General features: G+C 42.9%; 1 protein-coding gene across 4 annotated transcripts in view; it reads right to left on the bottom strand.

Moving 5' to 3' along the window:
* Positions 1–24,480, bottom strand: part of nek11 (NIMA-related kinase 11) — a 126,486-nt gene that overhangs the window by 37,610 nt on the left and 64,396 nt on the right. For 3 of the 4 annotated variants that reach the window (XM_072692510.1, XM_072692509.1, XM_072692511.1), the window contains 4 exons: positions 23,476–23,569; positions 23,194–23,311; positions 7,503–7,633; positions 357–417 (listed from right to left, as the gene is read on the bottom strand). In XM_072692510.1, coding sequence (XP_072548611.1) covers positions 357–417; positions 7,503–7,633; positions 23,194–23,311; positions 23,476–23,569 — 404 coding nt within the window. Of the gene's footprint in view, positions 1–356; positions 418–6,246; positions 6,417–7,502; positions 7,634–23,193; positions 23,312–23,475; positions 23,570–24,480 lie in introns of those variants that run through there. The other variant, XM_072692512.1, reaches the window with a different exon arrangement.

Raw genomic sequence — 24,480 nt, 5'->3', positions numbered from 1 at the left:
TTAGACTTGGTCTGGACTTGGACTCACTCTCATCTGGACTCGGTCTCGACACTGTCTCAGGTCTCTTTGGATTTAACTCAATCTTGGAAAAGTAGTCTAGACCCCAGCCCCCTAATTTGCACTCTTACTGCAGGTCAGTGTACGTGGTCTGGAACATCAGTCAGTCAAACCCACACAGCTGTTCACACTGCTGTTATACTGAATATCAGGTAGAAATACTGACCGCGCTCTAAGAGCAGTCCAGTACCTGCTTTAATATCAGCAGCATTCCCATGAGCTGTATTTCAGTTATTGCTCTTGGATTAGCTGGATTAGAGTGTGAACAGACAGACGACGTGTGGATGAGCTGTACTCACCGCCATGGTTATCCTCCAGAACGTTCTCCATGTGCTTCACCATGGCCTCCAGGTCACTGTCCTGAGAGAGAACCACATAATAACCTTCCCATTCATGAACACGCTTCCTACAGAGGTGGGTAGTCTCTAGTCCATTTACATGGATTTGTATTTTCAAATGACAGAATATGCTCAGAATATCGATTAGAGCATGCTTATGGTGTTAAAATACCAATCCAACGTCAACATCCAGAATTCATCATATTTTCACATTTATTACAGTATTATTGAACATTTATTGGCTTTTTTCATTGGACATATTGATTCAACCACATAATAATACATGTTGGTGAATGGTTTATTATATTTAAATCCATTATTGTGTATAAAATAACACTAATATGAAAAAATACTTCAATATTTATGAACAGCTTATGTCACTATTTATTGACATAAGGGCTCTGAAGCTAAAGTGACAGACATGTACTCCATTTATAACACTGTTATGAAGCATCACTGTCATAAACTTGGATAAATAAGAACTTCTAAGGCTGGATTCTGCCTTATAAATGCCCTTATTTGGTAATGAAGCTTCATAACAGTGTTATAACTGGAACTGGAAGTGTCTGTCACTTCAGTTTAAGGGGCCTTGTGAATACTGTCATTTACAGCCATGGCAAAACATAGGATACCCCCTAGAACCTGAAATGGCATAAATATAAATATATAATATATAGAAATGTAATTATCCTGTAAGGAAAAGATTCCCCCCAACATTTATTACTCCTTCAAATGTGTAGAATCAGACTTAGGAGCAGAAGATCAGCTGTAGATGATCAGAACATGGTTGGAGAGGATTCTTCTGGAGGAGTCTGGAGTCTTATTTAAACCTCAGACATTTAGTCTGGTCTGATCTTGATTGATGGTTGAAGTGAGGGGTGAAGAAGATCACCATCATGGCCAGATCCAGAGAGCTCTCTGAGGCCTTCAGAAAGAAGGCTGTAGAAATCAGACACTGTTCCACTGTCCACTCAACAGATGACCAATATGGTCAGATCAGGCCTTCTGAGACTGGGCAAGCCTCAAGATTCATCTGTATGACACAGTATTCACATAAAGCCCCTTAAACTGAGATGACGGACACTTCCAATTCCAGTTATAACACTGTTATGAAGCTTTATGTTATAAATGGAGTACATGTCTGTCACTTTAGCTTCAGAGCCCTTAAGTCAGTAAATAGTGACATAAGCTGTTCATAAATATTGAGGTATGCTCCTTATGCAGGCTCTTTTTTCATATTAGTGTTATTTTATACACAATAATGGATTTATATTAGAATATTATAAACTAATTATAATGTGAAAATATGATGAATTCTGGATGTTTGGAAATGTAAAGCAAACTTTATATTTGCTAAAAAAAAAGACAAGACAAGGTTTTAATGGGGTGTCCTAATGTCATCATGTGATAAGCGACATAAGCTGCTCATAAATACTCCAAAATTGCTGGATTCATAAACCGATTCTTCAGTGCTTATGCATGTGTTATGAGGTCTTTATGCAGGTAGCCTTCAAAGTGAGCATAGCTGGGGTCTGCCACTGGGAATCCCACTACAGAGGCAGAAAAACCCTGAAAAATGCCATCGCTGTTCAAATGCATTGCCCAATCCCGCCGTCCTGCCTCCCTCCACGCCTGCTGGAACCAATCAGAACAGCTCGGCTCTCTCTGTGGACCAGCTAATTATCAAATATCCACTGGGCCAGAAGTCAATTCCAGCCCATCCTCCAGTTTCATCTGCTCGAAAACCCCCTTGTTTCTTCCAGCAGTGACAAATCGGTTTAATCTGGCCCGGCCCGTCGCACTGCTTGGTGCTATTGGAGCAGATTGGTTTGCAGCTGTGAGAGCCGTGGGCCGCAGGGAGATGATGGCTGATCTCTCTGGAGAAGCGCTGAGGGAGGCTGTCCTGCACTTTATAAGCTCCAGCACCAGGAGCTCGCTCACCAGAAACCATCACAGATTCTACCATCCGTTTTTGCCACAAATGTACACCAATTAGCCATAACATTAGAACCACCTGCCTAATATTGTATAGGTTCCCCTCGAGCTCTGACCTGAGGCATGAATTCCAGATACAGAAAGTGTCCTGCAGCATCTGGCATCAAGACCAACATAGCAGATCCTTTACGTCCTTTAAGAAAGTTGTGAGGTGGGGCCTCCGTGAGCATCAATGACTCTTGGGTTTTGAGCATTGGTTGACCGGTTGTCCTTCCTTGGAGCACTTTTGGTATGTACTGACCACTGCATATGGGGAGAGAACCCTCCACAAGACCTGATGCCTGATGTTTTGGAGATGTTCTGACCCAGTCGCCAAGAACATCAGAGGAACCTTCAAGAACTGACTGTTTACTTGCTGCCTATTATATCCACCCCTTGACAGGAGCTCCAGGAAGCAGATCATCAATGTTCCTCACTTCACCCATCAGTGGTTTTAATGTTACGGCTGAACGGTGTCCAAAAAAAAGCCAACAACAAAGAAACCGAGATGCTGACGAAGTCAAAACCTGTCCCTGAAGACGTGAGCGATTTCTCTGAATCTGACACTGCACCAACCCCAGTGGCAGCTGGAGAATGTCATGCATACAGTAGATCCAGTACAGCATGTGAATAATTCAAGCAGGCCGAAAGATTGTGTATTACGGCGGTACGGTCCGCTGGGCTCCGAAGAAACAATCCCCCTGTGGATTGATGGACCCTGTCAATTCACAGTTCACTCACTTCACTCAGAGAGCTGAGCAGCTGATGCTGCCGCCATGTGCTGTCCCAGTTCTTCCTGATCTAAAAGTCAGAACTAGACGCGTGGAGCTTCAGAAACAATGATTTCCTGGCCTTCACTCTCATCACTGCCAACAGTACCTAATTCATTTATGTATTTATTTATTTTACTCAAATTGCTGTTAGTTAGGCCAGTGGTCAGGAATGTTTTGGAAGTTGAAAAATCTTAGATCACACTGATGGACAATGTTTCAAGTTAATCAAACTTTAGCGTTTCTTTAAACATTAAAAAGATTATTGTCTGAATTTACACTGATGATGAATTTTACTGGGGTGTAGAGGCAGGATGCAAGAGTAAGTTTTCTTCATCAGAAAGAGTCGAACTCTGAACCTACAGAACTAATAAGAGTAGAGTTTTCAGACTGGAGAAACACAAAGAATCAAAAGACAAAAACTCAACAAACAAAACATAAAGAACAAAGCAAGAAAACCAAAAGCACAGAAATCCAACAAAGAAGGAAAACAAAATAAGGCTACCACCATCAACCAAACACCACCAACTAAACACCATCAACTAAACACAATCAACTAAACACCATCAACTAAACACCATCAACCAAACACCATCAACCAAACACCACCACAAACCACCCACTATCAACCAAACACCATCAACTAAACACAATCAACCAATCACCCTCCATCAACTAACCACCATCAACCAAACACCATCAACCAAACACCATCAACTAAACACAATAAAGTAAACAACATTAACTAAACGCCATCAACCAAACACTATCAACCAAACACCATCAACTAAACACCATCAACTAAACGCCATCAACTAAACGCCATCAACCAAACACCATCAACCAACCACCACCACAAACCACCCACCATCAACTAAACACCATCAACCAACCACCCACTATCAACCAAAGACCATTTATTAATCACCACCAATCAACCAACCAACCACCATGAACCAACCAAACACCACCAACTACCATGAACCAACCATCATCAACCAAACACCATCAACTAAACACCATCAACAAACCACCACCACAAACCACCCACCATCAACCACCCACCATCAACCAAACACCATCAACCACAATCAACTAACCACCATGAACCAACCACCATCCATCAAACACCATGAACCAACCACCATCAAACAACCAACCGACATCAACTAACTACTATCAACTAACCACCATCAACCAACCACCCACCATCAACCAAACACCATCAACTAACCACATCAACCAAACACCATCAACCAACCACCATCAACCAACCAACCAACATCAACCAAACACCATCAACCAACCACCATCAACCAACCAACCAACATCAACCAAACACCATCAACCAACCACCATCAACCAACCAACCAACATCAACCAAACACCATCAACCAAACACCACCAACTAACCACTATCACCTAAACACCATCAACCAACCAACCAACATCAACCAAACACCATCAACTAACCACATCAACCAAACACCATCAACCAACCACCATCAACCAACCAACCAACATCAACCAAACACCATCAACTAACCACATCAACTAAACACCATCAACCAACCACCATCAACCAACCAACCAACATCAACCAAACACCATCAACCAACCACCATCAACCAACCAACCAACATCAACCAAACACCATCAACTAACCACATCAACCAAACACCATCAACCAACCACCATCAACCAACCAACCAACATCAACCAAACACCATCAACCAACCACCATCAACCAACCAACCAACATCAACCAAACACCATCAACCAACCACCACCAACTAACCACTATCACCTAAACACCATCAACCAACCAACCAACATCAACCAAACACCATCAACTAACCACATCAACCAAACACCATCAACCAACCACCATCAACCAACCAACCAACATCAACCAAACACCATCAACTAACCACATCAACTAAACACCATCAACCAACCAACCACCATCAACCAAACACCATCAACTGAACACAATCAACCAACCAACCACCATCAACCAAACACCATCAACTGAACACAATCAACCAACCACCATCAACTGAACACCGTCAACTAACCACCTTCAACCGTGTCGTGTCGTGCACTGACCATATAGATTTGGCCATGCAAATCGGCAGTGTTTACATCTGCAACTGTTACAATAAGGGAAACATTGGGATAATCCATCCGGATGCTGTCGCTAGCGAACTAGCTAGCTCCATAGTGTTTACCCAATAAGCATTGCTAACACAAAGCAATTACAGCTTCACAGGTGGGAAATGAGACAGACAATCCAGCGAGCTCAACAAGGCAACGTGAGCATAAATCTGTCTAAAAAATAATAAAAACAAACCCACGGTAATAGAGAAGCGCTGTGGCAATCTGTCTCGCGACAAGCCGTGTCTAACCTAATTATCCTGGCGGGGGACTGCAAGCATCAGCATCTAAGCCATCCTTAATGTTCAAACTGTGTGGGAGTTCAGGCAGTCCCCAATAAAGAGCACAATAGACCTCCGGCACCGAGACCTCGGCTTCGTGCTGCAGTTCACGCTCTAGAAGCTCCAGAAGCTCCAGAAGCTCCAGAAGCTCTAAAATGACCTTTAGAAGTTAGAGCAGTTTGGCTAAAGAATGCTAATCTAGCTAAAAGTGAACGATGGCTGTTGGGCACCAATTAGTAAAGCCTCGTTAACACAGGGCCAACTGGTGGCTAGCTTTTCATTACGAGCCACGTTTGCGCTTTCTCCTCCAAGACTGACTGGGAGCAGATGCCGATGCTCCAGTCCTGACAGCAGGAGGATTTCGGACTCTAAATGATGAATTATTTTCCACCTACAGCAGCGCTAAGCACTGCTAAGCACAACAACGAGAAGTCTAATGATCTGCTTGTCTAATCGGCTGTGTCGGATTTCTATCTGTGTCCGATTGCTTTATTTAGCAGGAAATTATTCATCTAAACAATCAGTCTGAGTCCAAGGGCAATGAATCCATATGAGAAAAAAAGGCAGCTTACAGGAAACCATGTTAAGACCTACACTATATGTCCAAATATTTATGGACACCTCTTCTAATGAATGCATAAAAGGACTGCTAATACAATAGGATTGGACAATGCCAGGCATGGGCTATAAAAGCACTGGGCTGTGGAGCAGTGGAAGAACTGTGTTCTCTGGAATGATGATAGTGGTGGAGCTCCATCCAGAACTTTTGGGATGAATCAGGGAGTTGGGGATGATGAGGTGGGATGGTGATCATCAACCAAACTGAATGCAGTCTAATCCTCCACAAAACAAAAAACAAAAACACAGAATGCAGAAACAATCAGAAGAAACTAATTGAATGAATGAGCAAGTGTCCCAATACTTTTGTCCGTACAGTGTATGAGCCATAATATGTGGTGTTTGTGTCAAATACCATTAAAATGTGTTGTAAAAACAGCTAGATTAAAAAAGGAATCAGGAATAGCTCCATATGTATTGAAACTCATAGATATCAAATGTAATATGCAAAAGTTAGGGCACCCCTGTAAAATGACGCATGTTGATTTTCTAAGTGTAAACAAGCGAACAAATCCTCTACTAAAAAAAAAAACAAACAACAACAACCTAAATTTATAAAAAATCTGCATTGATTTTTTATTGAATTTATTTTATTGTATTTATTTTTTCATTTATTTATAATTTGGCCTTCTTTTTTTTTTTTTTCCCTTTTCCTCCCAATTTGGTAGTGCTACCTAACCCACTACTTACCCACTACTCCCTAAACTAGGAGGGTTAGGACTTAACGCACGTCTCCTCCGATACACACGAAATCCCCTGCCTCGCGTTATTACCGACAGCCGACACCCCACCAGCTAACGCACGGCCATTTGTGCTCTCTCAGACTCTGGCTGCTGATGGCAAAGTAGCATGGCTCAGGATACGACCCCCTGGGTCATAGCGGTAGTGTGTTAGACCGCTGAGCCACTCGGAGCCCAAAAATCTGCAAGTTTCAGACTCAATTTCTGCTTATTTACTGAATATGAACATATTTACTCTTGCAAATGGTTCAATTCAGTAAATAAACGGAGATACTGTAGTAAAACGTACATCTCATAAGCGACATGGTGACTCACTAGTAGAGGGTGTTTTCCCACTGTTTAGACATTTCTAAATAGTTTATTCATCAGATTTGAACAGGATTAGAAACGTACACAGTTTAAAGGCTTCAGCCTTTACACCAGACACTCAGTTTACTGTCTGTCCGGCCTGACAGAGACCTGAAAGATCTAAAAACCACTGACATTTAAACCTCTCTTCCAAAGCAGGTCAGACGTCCTGACTGACGGCGGGGTTTTTTTATCCAACGGGACGTCTCTCTTTCTCACCTGTCCGAACGTCTGGCAGAAGCGGTCAGAGGAAGTGGACGGAACCGAGGAAAAATCATCTTCGTCTGAGCAGGAGTCAAACCCGTCCTCACAGTAATACGCCTCTGCGGCCCGCGGATCCTCAGGGATGCCTGAAACCCAGCAGAATAAAAGGTAAAGGTGCAGGTAGCAGGTCACACACACACACACACACACTAGTGAACTAGGTGCAGTGAGAGCACACACACACAAAGAGCGGTGGGCAGCCAACTCCAGCACCCGGGGAGCAGAGAGAGGGTGAAGGGCCTTGCTCAAAGCCCGGGTATCGAACCCACAACCCTGTGATCAACAGCCCCGAGCTCTAAGAGTGGTTTTAAGGGGCCTCCTATTTTGAACACTGGTCATAAGTACAGTACTGCATAATGACCTAAACACTCCTGCTTTAATGAGTGTGTGTGTGTGTGTGCTTTCTGAGCTGAATGCATTGGATTCATCATCTCTGAATAGTCTGCAAAAAGACTAGGAACTGCTTACCCAAGGCCGTAACACATTACCACACACACACACACACACACACACACACACACACCCAGAGCCAACTCCAGCATCCGGCGAACAGAGAGAGGGTGAAGGGCCTTGCTCAAGGCCCGAGCCTGGGTATTGAACCCACAACCCTGTGATCAACAGCCCCAAGCTCTAACCGCTGAGCCACCACTGCCCCACTATAAGACTAATAAACACATTCAGATACTTTAAGTTGCACCCATTGCTGACACAGATGTGCAAATGCCCACACACACACACACACACACAGCTTGTCAAGTCCCTGTAGAGAAGAAGTACCGCCAATAGAATAGGACTGAATAGGACCTGATGAACCTATGAGCACCATGCTGCCTAATGCCATTTCGAACACTGGTCATAAGTACAGTACTGCATAATGACCTAAACACTCCTGCTTTAATGAGTATGTGTGTGTGTGTGTGCATGTGAAAGTGTGTGTGTGTGTGCTTTCTGAGCTGAATGCATTGGATTCATCATCTCTGAATAGTCTGAATAATGTAAAGACTAGAAACTGCTAACCCAAGGCCGTAACACATTACCACACACACACACACACACACACACACACACACACTCATGTCTCTGACCCTGACAGGGTCATCTAATTCTCAACTCCACAGCTTCACACCACAGTTCCTTCAGAATGATGGAAAACAGAGGTGTGTACACTTGGGATAGGATTTCCCATTCACTCACAGTGGCATTTTCCTGAGGAAGTCTCCACTTCAGCTCTAAATTGTGCTGTCCATGTGTGTGTGTGTGTGTTTGTGTGTGTGTAGATCTCTGACCTCACGACTGTTCAAAATAACGATATAATCATATAATCAGTGCATCATGAAATTCCCACCACGATTCCATTTACTGTTTATCACGAGTTCGTCTGCGATCAGCCATAACATTAAAACCACTAACAGGTGCAGTGAGTAACACTGATGATCTGCTTTCTAGAGAGTCGCCCAGGTGCTCCTTCAGTCTTTCGTCACTTCAAGACTTGACCACTGCAGCTCTCTTCTGGCTGGACCCCTGCAGCTGATCCAGAACACAGCGGCACGGGTCAGGTCGTCATGTTCAGCTCCTCCTCTGCCTTCCTGTAGCTGCTGCCCAGGTCATCAGATTCAGACCCCTGACTCTGGCCTACAAAGCCAGGACTGGACCAGCCAGCCCCTCCGGACTTGATGGCGATGGTCAAAAGCCAATCTGCACTAAGAGCCCTTCCAGCTTCAAGTACGGCTCGGCTCGACCCGCCATCCTTTAAGATCCACGGAAGACGAGTGTCCAGACTTTTTTCTGTCCTGCACTGAAGTGGTGACACGAGCTTCCCCTGGGTGTCCGAACAGCAGAGTCCAACACTCACTGTCTTCAAACCCAGACTGAAGACCCTCCTCTTCTGAGAGTACTCAGGCGAAGAGAAGAGTATTATAGTCTCCATATTGACTTGTGTTTAGTAGAGTCTAAGATTAGAGGTATCTTTAATTATTACTCTATTAAAACTAGCTGAGGTTCTTCTTCAGTAAACAGTGAAGCACTTTTGTAAGTCGCTCTGGAGAAGAACGACTTCAGACGTTAGCAGCAGCAGATCGTGCAGGTCTGTAAGTTGTGAGGTGGGTGGGACCTGCATGAGCATCAATCAGCCCTTGGGCACCCATGGCCCTGTTGTGTCCTTCCTTTGAGCACTTTAGGTAGGTACTGAACATCCCACAAGACCTGCCTGATGTTTTGAAGATGTTCTGACCCAGCTAAAACATCACAGTTTGGTTCTTGACAAGTGCCTCAGGTTCTTCAAGAACCCCCGCCCCCCCTTGATAGATGCAGCTGGTTATCTTTATTAATAGCCACAACTATGCTAAGCTAAGATGTTGATGCTGTTAGCATCTCTTTTGGAAAAATGTGGACAGAGCGTCAAGGGTCAAGACAGACTGGTCCGGTCCCACTTGCCATTGCACTGTCTGTAATGTAACCGCCTCTGCCCACATACTCCTATGCAGCCTTTACGCTGGCATGACTGACTGTTCAGCTGTACAATCACTAGAGGGCAGTTCAAAGGCAGACGTTTCGGCACTTCCTAGAAAAAACGAAAGCAACAGCGAAGTAAACGACCTGGAAGCCAAAGGTAGGGCGGGTCCTCAATAGGACCGCCCAATGAAGACTCTTTCTTAGTAGCCTACTGGTCGCACAAATGGAACGGTCCAATGAGGCAGCGTGGTGATGTCACCAGAATGCTCGTTGCTTCTTTGCGGTTACAGAGTTTCCGGTTTTCACCATTTTCCTGGTGCTGTTTAGTGTTTGTGTTGTACGTTCCCAAAGAACTGTGGGTAACCAACGGCCGGGAAGGATGCATCAGTGCTCTGAACGTAGGCTGCATGTCTAGGCTGTCTACGAAGGGTCTCTCACAATGGAACACCCTTCTATGACGGCTGCAGCCGCAGCTTCTGTCAGAGCGTCTTCCTTGGCATTGCGCAGATAATCCAGCAGGGGGCAGAAAACATGCATCTGATTTTATTTTATTTCATTTAAGTATTGATTTAATTATGCATTATTGGCTTTATTTCTACATTAATTAATTATTATTTAAGATAATGAATTATTAATTTTCACAAAGATATTGCTTCACTTCTCCTGAAATCCACCGTTTTTATAATGTTTGCTTCAGTATTTAACAATAAAGGGCCAAAAGGATGGAAAGTGAGCTGTAGACGTGCTGGTCCACTTGTTATTTCCAGCCCAACAATCTAGCATTTCCCAAGCCTGACTGAGCTGGTCAATAGCTGCCCACAGACACAGCGTGAATGTGGGTAATTTAGCGAACAAATCAACCCTGAAGGCCGATTGCAGAGCCAACATCGTGCCCCTGTGTACGTATCCACCAGTGGTCAGTCAATCTACGCGCTTTACCTCCATGATTGGGGCTTTATTTAGCTGTTTTTCACAGCAAGAACAACTCTCCCCAGGAGGCCCACAATGGACGCACCATTACAAGCCTGCAGGCTCCAACTCAATTATACTGTCAGTGGCGCCGAGGCGGGCAGAACTTCAGGTCCGTCTGACACTTCAGATTTTGCACAAACTTTGATATTAGAAAAGAGACGTTCAGATTTACAACTGGTCTCGGACACTTCCTGCCTCTGGAGCATTCAGTTAAAGCATCCAAATACTGAAATATCAAACCTACAGCAGCATAACCCCGCCCATTCAGCCTACAGCAGTTTAGCTCCACCCATTCAGCCTACAGCAGTTTAGCTCCACCCATTCAGCCTACAGCAGTTTAGATCCACCCATTCAGCCTACAGCAGTTTAGCTCCACCCATTCAGCCTACAGCAGTTTAGATCCACCCATTCAGCCTACAGCAGTTTAGCCCCACCCATTCAGCCAACAGCAGTTTAGCCCCGCCCATTCAGCCTACAGCAGTTTAGCCCCACCCAATCAGCCTACAGCAGTTTAACCCCACCCATTCAGCCTACAGCAGTTTAACCCCACCCATTCAGCCTATAGCAGTTTAGCCCCACCCATTAAGCCTACAGCAGTTTAGCTCCACTCATTCAGCCTACAGCAGTTTAGCTCCACCCATTCAGCCTACAGCAGTTTAGCTCCACCCATTCAGCCTACAGCAGTGTAGCCTCACCTTAACAGCCTGTTTTATATTTCAGCATGAATGCGTTTAGAATAGTCGATACAGAAAGTGTCAATACAGGCCAGCCAATCAGAGCAATGCTCATTTACATATATCAGTCTTAACAGCACCATAACAGAAACAGGCTGTTCAATAATGAGGGATAAAGAGGGGTGGACGTATGTTCTGGCCCTTTAGAAAGGGGATTTAGCAGCTGACCAGAGGCAGAGAGCGATTCGTTAATTAAAGAAGTATCAGGTCCTCCCGCCTGGGTCGAGTCGGGTCGTCTCCTGGGAGCTGGCCCAGGAGGAAAGTTTCCGGATACAGAAGTTCGGAGTAAACGAGGCTTTAAATGTAGATTAATGACGTGCTTCTTGGACAGGGGGTAAAATGATTTTCACTAATCTGGGTTTAAATTCCTGATTTGTTAAATGAGCTCTAGAGGGCGGTCAGCGCTGGTCCAGATGATTTAAACACTGCCAGCATTAGCAAACGCTTGCTTGACCTTAATGAAACACCCTTAACTCTTAATCAATGGTGTCAGTGATGTTCAGTTAGCTGCTGAGAGCCAGGCAGACGAAGCATCCCACACAGGCACAACCTAAATAAATAATAAATAATAAATACTTAATACTTAATAAATAATAAATAATAAATACTTAATACTTATACTTAATAAATAATAAATACTTAATACACACTCACAATAATGATGAATTAATTTGAATGCAACCATGTAAATACTAAATATTTTAAGTCATATCATTATTTTTTAATGAGTTATGAGCATCAAATGACTAAATAATAGTTTATTGTTTCTATTTTAAAAGTAGTTAATTTTTTAATATGTCACTAAATAAATTAATATTACTAATTATTATTAATTACTAATATTACTATTAATATTAATATTACTGTTAATATTACAAATGGAAGCATTTATCAATGTCTTTAAATACCTCTAAAAGCTCCTCACAGAAAGTTCTTCACCTAATGGTGATGAAGACGCTGCCTGATGCCTGAGACTCTGGTTCTACCAGAGTTCTGAGAAGAGTTCGGCTCTAGAACCTGCTTTTAGAACCAGATCATTAAAATGGTGGAGGGATACATGCTGCAGGGTGTAGTGCAGCTACAGAAAGTAGTCCCTAAAGAAAACTGGATTAGTTGAGATTCTCTATTCACTATTTTACCATCATCTTCATCATCATCATCATCATCCCATATAAACTCAGAAGACTCGTGTTGTAGCTTCACTGGTGGGTTTGGGTAGGAGATAAATTATAGGCTGTATTTGTGTTGTAGTCACACACTATACACACTATACACACACTACACACACACTATACACACACTATACACACACTACACACACTACATACACTACATACACAATACACACTATACACACACTATACACACACTACACACACACTACACGCACTACATACACAATACACACTACACACACACTATACACACTACATACACAATACACACTATACACACACTATACACACACTATACACACACTATATACACAATACACACACTATACACACATACAATACACACTATGCCCACACTACACACACTATACACACATACAATACACACTATGCCCACACTACACACACTATACACACATACAATACACACTATGCCCACACTACACACACTATACACACTATACACACACTATACACACATTATACACACTACACACACACACACACTATACACACATACAATACACACTATGCCCACGCTATACACACACTATACACACTATACACACATTATACACACTATATACACACACTATACACACTATACACACACTATACACATTATATACACACTATACACACATTATACACACTATACACACACACACTATACACACTATATACACATTATACACACTATACTGTAAGTGTTTGTGGGTGCAGTGTGTGACTGAGCATGGGGTTTCAGTAGTAAGTGCAGGTGCAGAGTGTGTGTGTGGGGAGGAGGTGTGATGGTGCAGATGAGGTCCACAGTCCACTGCGCTGTTGTTCATTCAGCAGCCTGACTGCTTCAGGATGGAGGCTGTCTCTGAACTGACCGGTTCTGGTCTTCAAGCCTCTGTACCTCCTGCCGCCGGGCAGCTGCAGAGCTTTCCGCTCTTGTGCGGTGCAGTTCCCGTACCAGGTGGCGACACAGCCCGTCCGAATGCTCTCTAAAATGACCAGCGTCTTCCAGATCGTCCACTTTCAGGGCCAGAGGGGGACTAATCCTCGCTCATAAACTCTTGCTCCTTCTAAACTTAGAGCTAATGGAGATGAATAGGAGGAATTAAAGATGAGTGTGGGTGGGTTAATGAGGCTGGGGCTTACCCACGATGCTCAGCGCTTTCAGACAGGCCTCCCCTGACACACGTCTTCATTGATTTTAATCAGCGCTGGTACTGGTACTGTTACTGCCCCACCTGAACCTCTAGCTGTTTGCCTATTCCGACGTTGGCAGGGACGTCTGCCGGAGCTTCAGGACTCGTGGCACCGGGGTGACTCGCGGCACGTTTCCTCTCAGTTTACGGGGAATAAGTTTGGGGAGGAAGTGAATTCTAGGTTTTATTAAACAGTAAAGTCAGTGTTTCCGCTGCCGGCCGTGCCCGTCCCTCAGGCTTCCGCCTCTGCCCCCCCTAACGTGTTTTATTGAGTGCTGTCGAATCGAACAGGCTACTAAAAACTCGCTGACCTGATCAACTATTAACTATCGTTAACTCGTTCTCCTGGTTTGACCTTCTGACCTCTCCTAGTAGTGCAGGCTGAAGCCTGAATACACTCTATACACACATTATACAAACATACTATATACACACTATACACACATTATACAAACATACTATATACACACACTATACACACACTATACACACATAATACCCACTATACACACATTATACAAACATACTATATACACACTATACACACATAATACCCACTATACACACATTATACAAACATACTATATACACACACTATACACACATTATACAAACATACTATATACACACACTATACACACATTATACACACACTATATACACACATTATACACACACACTACATACACATAATACTCACTATACACACATAATACTCACTATACACACACTATACACACATTATACACACACACACTATACACACATAATACCCACTATACACACACTATATACACACTATACACACATTATATACACTATACACACACTATACACACATTATACACACACTATACACACACTATACACACACACTATACACACATTATACACACACTATACACACATAATACCCACTATACACACACTATACACACACACTATACGCACACACTATACACACACTATACACACATAATACCCACTATACACACACTATATACACACTATATACACACACTATACACACATAATACCCACTATACACACATTATATACACACTATACACACACTATACACACATTATACCCACTATAGTGGGCAGACCAGCGCCGACATCACATGCCAATACTGCTGCTTTTATATCATACACGGCTGAGTGTGCGGCATTAAATCCACGGTGTGAGCTTCTCGGTTTGAGTAAAGTTCTCAGTAAAGTTCCTCTGGAGAGTTAAAGAAGCTCAAGCTCTCAGAAGCACGCTCCCCAAACTTCACCGGTCACGCACTGCTTCAGTTTGGTGAGCTTTCCCTTTCATCAAACATTAAGACAACAGAAGACGACACTAAAAGCTGTGTTGGGAAGACGGGGGGACGTATGCCAATGCATCATTTTCCTATTGTCAGTGTTTACCATGCAGAATGGAGTTCCGCACCTGCACACGGAGCAGCGTCCCTGGTGTAGTCATTAACGCTCGGCTGAAACATCAGGCAGGCGCAGACGCTCGTTTACAGCCAGGATTATGAGCACGCAGCCTCCCTCGGTCCCTCAGCAGCTCCCCGAACTAAACTCCTGAAACGTCGAGCTCAGAACTTTAATGTAAAGACAGAACGCAGACAGGGCTGGGTGAGAGGAGCTGATATGAGGAGCTTTAAAGTGGTTTGGAGGAGAGGAGGAAGTGTCGGGGTGGGAACTGCAGAGGTTTTCTGGCAGGAGCTGCAAACTGCACTTGCCATAGGTATTATTCTCCAGCTTAATCTTAGCATTCCCAGCCACTGCCCCTTCCACTGCGCCATCTCCTGGTGAACGGACCAATGAAAACGACTTCCATTTACATATCCTCACACGTTACATACGTTTCCATTTTTTTCATCTTTACATTGTATCAAGATTTCATCATCAAAAGAAATGCTTTTGAAGATACACTACATGTCCAAATGTTACTTTAAGTTGCACCTATTGCTGACACAGATGTGCAAATGCACACACACAGCTTGTCTAGTCCATGTAGAGAAAAAGTACTGCCAATAGAATAGGACTCTCTGCAGGAGCAGACAGTAAACATCATGACCCTATTGGCACCATGCTGCCTAATGCCAGGTGTGGGCTAGAGGGGTATAAAGCCCCCCAGCATTGAGGAGCTGTGTTTTTATTTTATTGTCTAATTATTATTATTTTTTAATTAGCTAATTAATTATTTATAAAATATGGGAGGGCGTCTGTTCCTTTTCTTTTTGGATATTTAATTATCTTTATATAATATTTATTATATTACATTATATTATAATTATATAATGTCTGCCATTATAAACATTATTAATAATATTTAATTATTGTTAGAATGGCAGACATTATAACAGCAGTAATATATACTATCTTGGCTATATTAAAAAAGGAGGTTAGTTACAGTATCAGTGTGTGAAACTACCTCCACCTGAAGGCTGTACTTTAGGCAGCTTGAATGTGTGAATTTTTCAATATTTAAATATATGACGCTCATAAAACACATTTGTTTTCATTTTTTAGATGCAAAATAGCAAAAATAGTTAATGGAGTTTAATGGATATCATGTGATTCATAGATCTGATTTAGGAGAACAGAGCTTTTACAGGGAGCTATTGCTGGAGATGCTAAAGCAAGTGACATTTAGTGACACTGATGGGTTTTATGATCAATGGCAACCAGCCAACATATCCAATAACAGAAGGACTAATTTATTATTTTTGTCAACACAAAGCAATGATGTTGAGCTACCCCCCCCCTCTCAACAAATACCCATTCCAGCTACAGACAGCTCAATATTGTGTTCTTCTTCATCATATTCTTCATATTCATCTTCTTGCGTTTTCATATTCCAATCTGCACTGTAAATTCAGCACATCCTCATGTATACATTATAAATCACTCAGGTTGGCTCTTCTCTCGGCCTCCTAAGAGAGGGCAATCCATCTCCTCTTTCTTTTAAAAGCCCCGATTTTCTCTGCAATCTGCAGCGTTCGCATCAATAACGCCCGGAACCCATCCATAACCGGCCCGGCCTTCCTGAAAAAACCACCAGCGGAGATTTATCATCATCATGATACCCCAACTCGATTACTGGGGTCAAGGAGGAGGCGTGCAGCTTTCATTTAGCATGGCTTTGATTAGGATAATGATAATGACGAGGTCATTAAGACCGTGATTCACCAGTGGGCTAATTTAGACCCCTACAAGTGCTCTGTAATTTCTCAGGGTCAACATCATCAAAAATAGGACAAGGACTCGAGAAAAGCCTTGTTTAGCTGGACCGGACTATCCCTGACCCCTACCGTCATGCTGTTGTGCAAGCTAACCTGTGGCTGCTACGGTTGGGCCCCTGAGCAAGGCCCTTCACCCTCCCTGTGGCTTTCTAAGCTGGGATACTCAAAGAGCAGAATCGGTCCTGGACATGTGTGCGAATATTTGTCCAAATGTTTGTGGACACCCCATCTAATGAATGCTAGCATTCTGCTACTTATTGGTGATACAGATGTGCAAATGCACACACACACACAGCCTGTCTAGTCCCTGTAGAGAAGAAGTACTGCCAATACAATAGGACTCTCTGGTGCAGATAGTAAGGTGCACGTATTTGTATTTTAGTGAACACACACTCACACACACACATGTGTTAGGGGCAGTGAGTACACACACACACCCAGAGCGGTGGGCAGCCAACTCCAGCAGAGAGGGTAAAGGGCCTTGCTCAAGGGCCCAACAGTGGCAGCTTGCTGAGCCCGGGAATCGAACCCACAACCCTGTTATCGACAGCCCGGAGCTCTAACCGCTGAGCCACCGCTGCCCACTAAACATGATGACCCTATTGCCACCATGCTGCCTAATGCCAGGCGTGGACTAAAAGGGTATGTATAAAGCCCCCCAGTATTGAGAAGCTGTGGAGCAGTGATTGGTGCTCCACCCATCACAGTCTTCACTCCTTACTCCTCAATTACAACCTCAAAGACTCATAACCTCCACCTTTTCCTGTGCCACTGTAAAAGCAAAAGCCCAGGGAGCAAACAGGGATGCGCGCTAGGCTAAAAGCTAACGCTAGCTGATGCTAGCTTTCACCGTCTCCTTTCTCCATTGTCCGCTCCCTCAAGAACAAACTGAGCTACATCCGCTGAACCAGACTGGAGCTAAACATTTACACTGATGGCGTTTAGCTGATGCTCTTCATCCAGAGCGACACACAAGGTAGGGTAGTGTAGGGTTGGGAGTCTTGCCCAAGGACTCTGTGGGTGCTGGTGTAGCACAGCACCCACAGTCACCCAGACCAGGAATCGAACCCTGGTCTCCCACATGCTGTGGTAGCTCACTGGCAGGTAGTGGTGTTATCAGAAGTAACGGTAAGGCTTGAGAAAGCCAAACCCGCTACGGCAAGTGAGGGCTAGGCTAAAAACGAACCAGCTACAATCCAACTGTTTAGGATGCTAACTGCACATTGCGCTGAGAGGACACAGTGAGAGGACAGCTTATATACATATATATATATATATATATATATATAATATATATATATATATATATAGTCTATTTTAATGAAGTAAATATGTTTAATTTCGTAAATGTGTATTACACTGGGCAGAACAACTTTTTTTAGTTGTTGTAAATGATGACCTGCTCGCTCACCTATGGAGAAAAACACCAAGCTCGCTTCCAGATTTACAGTTCAAATGCATTTCCATTGAAATGACTGAAAGTACTGAGGGAATATGCTGTGCCGGGACTGAGCGACTCCAAAAGTGGTGGAAATGCCATCTTCTGGTTGCTTTTTAAAAAATGCTATTAGAAAAGCCTGAAAGCCATCTGTACAGACACACAGCTCAGAAACGGCTTTCCAGTGGAGAAGCATTTGAAAGTGAGCATCATCTCCTGAAACAGCTCATCAATAATAGATAACTCTGACTGGAAGACTTTCTGATCTTCAGCTTTTTTCTTTGATTCTGTTTGGTTCTCTCTCTCTCTCTCTCTCTCTCTCTCTCTCTCTCTCTCTCCCGTGGGTTCTTTGTAATAATAACATGTTCTGGATGTTGAATATGCCTGCTGCCATCAGCCAACAGCAGCAGTTCAAACAGCAGGGTGTATTAGACTAAGCAAATCGAAGTGTATTCAGAATATGCATTAGGAAAGCCTCTGAGAATTCTAGCCCTGTCCTCCGAGGAAGACATGCTACTATTCGTGCATGAGCATGGGTGGGTAAGGATAGGTATGGATTAGGCATGGATGCGTATGGGCAGGTATGGTGATGGCATGGATATGGGTTGGTATGGGTGGGCATGAATGGTTATGGGTGGGTATAGATAAATATGGATATGAATGAGTATGTGCAAAGATTTAGGGGTACGGGCGGGTGCGGATTAATATGGTATGGGTATGGTATAGGTATGGATGGGTATGAATGAATATGGGTAGATATAAATGGGTATAGATGGGTATGTATCAATATGGGTAGATACTGATGGTATGGATGAATATGAATGGGTATGGATAGGTATGGATGAGTATAGGTAAATATGGATGGTATAGATAGGTATGGATGAATATGGATGTGTATAGATGGGTATGTATAGATATGTGTAGATATGGATGGGTATAGGTGGGTATGGATGAATATGGGTAGATATGGATGGTATAGATGGGTATGGATGGGTATGGATAGATATGGATGGTATAGATGAGTATGGATGAATATGGATGGGTATAGATGAATATCGATGTATATGGATGGGTATTGATAAGTATGGATGAATATGGGTAGATATGGATGGGTATAGATGAGTATGGATGAATATGGGTTAATATGGATGGGTATAGATGGGTATGGATGGGTATGGATAAAAATGGATAGATATTGATGGGTATGGATGAATATGAATGGGTATAGATGGGTATGGATGGATATGGGTAGATACAGATGGGTATATATGGGTATGGATGGGTATAGATGGGTATGAATGGATATTGGTTGACATAGCTGGTTATGGATGGGCGTGGATGGATACGGGTGGGTATGAATGGATATTGGTTGCTATAGATGGATAAGGTAGATATAGGTATTTGGTATATATGGATGCTATGGATGAATATGGGATGAATAGGAAAATGTTTGAATTGGGATAGGGACAGCATGGGTGGATATGGAAGGGTTTATATGGATTTGGATGGGTAGGAATGAATATGGGTGAAAAAAAAAGGTGTGGATGGGGATGGCACGGTTGAGTGTGGGTGGATATGGATGGTATGGAGGTGTATGGATGGACATAAGTGGGTCTAAATGGGTAATGGGTTGGTATCGGTTGAAATAGATGGTCATGGATGGGTACGGGTGGATCTGAATGGATATGGGCTGATGTAGCTAGTTATGGATGGGTATGGATTGGTATGGGTGGGACAGTGGATGGACATGGATTGGTATGTATTGTATGGAGTGTATGGATGGGCATATGGGTGGTATGTTAGGAATGGGGATGGAGTGGTATGTATATGGATGATCATGGGTATTGATTGAGAAGGATGGATGAGGATGAGTATGGATATCAGTATCAGTCTCAGATAAGAGAAAGTGGTATCATGCATGTCTTCATTTTTCCTTCTATCCCTGAATGCTCTCTCCCATATCTGAGACATGATGGGTCCAGTGTGAATGATTGCGCCGGGCTGCGATGCTGATGAGAAGAACCGCATTCACAACAGTTTCGCCACTCCCCATGGAGTCTGCAGTCAAATGGCCCCCAAAAACACCATCTGATGTCCCTCGCTGCACACACACCAGCAGCTCCTCTCACCTTTATGAATACACCCCATTACCATCCACACCCATTATTCCCTCAGGCCTCACTCAGCGGCCGTATTCGCATTACCACCCTGATAGCCACTCAGACCAGCATCACAGCTGAGCCTGAACCCAAATCTGTGTTTCAGTGCCTGTTCTTCTGCACTGCTGAATGCACTTAGTGCCATTAAAGCGATGGGTCATCGGAAAATCTAGTTTCCTGTCTTACCCCAAATGTAGTCGATCTGTCAAGTCATGTTTGAGGTCAGAAGTTTGGCTTCTTAAGTTACTGGAGCTATGAGGCTAATGCAGCTAGCGTGGCAGGTTATATATATCCCATGAAAAAGCATGGTGATAAATGCATATTTCACTCTATTAGAGATTACTGAGCACCTCCACACAGTCTGAGGAGAGTGTGATGAGTAAGTGAGACACGCTGTTAGCACCTTGCTAACTGGCAGGGTATAGGAAGACATCTTGCGGTTTGCGATCAAAGCGTAGGCTAACAATGAATTGGCGGGAATGTGCATTATGAGCTATGACATAACAGGTCATTTATATTTGATACTGTTCACTGATCCACGTGAATAACTGATTAACCAGAGAACAGTCTATGAAGATGGTCAAATTGATGACATAATTGCCACACATCCCATAATGTAGCACCGGCACCACCATTGGCTTTGTAGTTCTAGTGTACTAAAACCACACTGTCAGGAATGGGTATCCGTGGTGAGGGCGGAAACATGCCCATTCACTTAAGACTGTAACAACTGCTCAACCCCGTCACATTCAGCCCCATAATATTTTTAGCGTGACGGGGTTGAGTGGTTGTTAGAGTTGAAGGACTGTAATTTTTAAATAATTTAACCCTGCAAAAAACATTCAACCCTATAAAATATTTTAATTGTGATGGGGTTGAATGGTTGTTACAGAGTTGAATATCATTTTTTAACTCTTTCTACCCTGTAAAAATCATTCAACCCGTCACATTCAACCCCATAATGTTTTTTAATGTGCCGGGGTTGAGTGTTTAGAGTCAAATGTCACTTTTTTATTGATTCAACCCCGTCACATTCAACCCCATAACATTTTTTAATATGAGAGGGTTGAAGGGTTGTTAGAGCTGAATTATTGTAAATGTTTTCATTGATTCATCTGTAACAACCATTCAATCAATCCCATCACATTCAAAAATATTAGGTTTGAATCCATTAAAAAGTGACAACAATTCAGAAATTCAACTATAATATACAATATGAATGATTAAATGATTATTGATTCAATCCTGTACAAAACATACAACCCCATAATATTTTTGAATGTGACAGCTTGAATGGCTGGTACCATTCAACTCCGTCACACTGAACCCCATATTGTTTTTTAACGTGACAGGGTTGGATGACTGTTACAGAGTTGAGTCTTTTTGTCTTTCTGAATTGTTGCCACTTTTTAATGGATTCAGTCCTATAAAAAACATTCAAATTCTAATATTTTTGAATGCGATGGGATTGATTGAGTGGTTGTTACAGATGAATCAATGAAAACATTTATAATAATTCAGCTCTAACAACCCTTCAACCCTGTCACATTAAAAAATATTATGGGGTTGAATGTGACAGGGTTGATGCAATAAAAAAGTGACATTTGACTCTAACAACCACTCAGCCCCGTCACATTAAAAATGTTATAGGGTTGAATGGATGTTACAATGTGAAAAATAATAAAAAGTGACAGTTTTTCAACTCTGTAACAACCACTCAACGCCGTCACATTAAAAAAATTAGGGTTGAGTCTGACAGGATTGAATGATTTTTACAGGGTAGAAAGAATGAAAAAAGGGACATTGAACTCTGTAACAACAATTCAACCCCGTCACATTTAACTTCTTAATATTTAATATAACGTGACAGGGTTGAACGGTTGTTACAGAGTTCAAAAACTCTCCCTTTTTTTATTCCTTTTTACATTGTAACAACCGTTTTACCCTATAACATTTCTAATGTGACGGGGTTGAGTGGATGTTAGAGTAAATTGGTACTTTTTTATTGATTCAACCCTGTCACATTCAACCCCATAACATTTTTTAATGCAACAGGATTGAATGGTTCTTGCATGTTCAAAAATGTATGTTTGTATGTTTTTACAGGATTGAATCAATAGAAAAGTGACAACATTTCAACTCTGTAACAGCCATTCAACCCAGTCACATTTAACCCTTTAATATATTTGAACGTGACGGGGTTGAATGGCTGTCACACATTTAGTGTTATATAGACAATAAAGACTGATATACAATATACAACCGATATACAGCACTCACCATGTTCTGCTTGCTCAGATAGCCTGTCAGCAATCTGCTTCCCTATTGGTCCAGAATGACTGCTTGGTGTAAAATCCTGCCCTGCAGTTTGCGGAGTCTGGCTGTCTTCAGTTTTCTCCTTCACATTAGATATGGGTTTTATTAAATATGCTCATATCCGGCCATGTACAGTTTATTTGTTAAAAACACACACATTAAAAATAAATACATATAAACAAATAAACAAAACACCTAGTTTATCTAATCACGTCTAAATTCAGGTCAAATGAAATTCAGGTCTACCTTCAGAACATTCACGCTAATATTCTGGAAGTGTCTAGATCGAAGCTCCATCATGCGATGGTGGTTCTCCTGATATTTCTCCTCCACGATTTGTCTGTTGAAGAAAACAGCATAATGAATTATGCATAGAATCCAGCAGAACCTGAAACCCAGGTGTGTGTCGTTCAGTGTATATCAGTTTAGAAGCTTATAGGATCATCAGTGGTTAACCAGGCAGCCAGCTGTGCTGCTCTATTTTCCATACATTACTACAGACAGGAATATTCATGACAATATCCCAATGGATCGTTACGGGGAACGAGAACACATGGCTTATATTACAAGTGTCCTTCAAACAGACCGCGTGACAGTGAAGCTAAATACATGCTTTTGTCCTCCAGCGCTTCTTTAGCAAAGCAATGATGCTACGCAGAGCCAAAGCATCATCTGAGGGCTTAAAGGGTTAATTGCCTGGTGACTAGGTTATGATTAATGTCTATGATGGAAACCACTTGCCTGCTTTCTCTAAACAAAAGGGGGTTCTATATAGCACCAAAACAGGTTCCACTATTGTTATAAGGTCATTTTGGTAACCCTTTTTTTATTTTGGTAAAATTTTTGGTTCTGCCAATTAACCCACCCGTTCGTAGCTCCCCCAGCACTAGCAATGCCCCCGACACTAGTAGTGTAAGGACCGCCTCTTTTCCAGCTGCTGTTGATGTGGCATTGGGTCCCCAGCCGTACCGCACCAGCTAACCGACCCCTGTGCCGGCCAGCATTGCTTAAGAGTGATGAGGGGAGAGAGAGAGCGCCATCTACCCAACCGGAGACGGCACGGCCAACTGTGCCCTCTCAGACTCCGATTGCTGATGGCAAAGCGCCATGGCTCGGGATTTGGGGGCAGTGGTGGCTCGGCGGTTAGAGCACCGGACTATTGATGACAGGGTTGTGGGTGGGATAGCCCGGCTCGGCAGGTTGGTGCTATTGGGCCCTTGAGCAAGACCCTTCATTGCACTGATGGGTTAA

The sequence above is a fragment of the Salminus brasiliensis genome, chromosome 1 (assembly GCF_030463535.1).
Source record: "Salminus brasiliensis chromosome 1, fSalBra1.hap2, whole genome shotgun sequence".
Taxonomy (NCBI): domain Eukaryota; kingdom Metazoa; phylum Chordata; class Actinopteri; order Characiformes; family Bryconidae; genus Salminus; species Salminus brasiliensis.
Note: the sequence above shows the minus strand (reverse complement) of the source record. Positions and strands in the feature narration are given on the sequence as shown.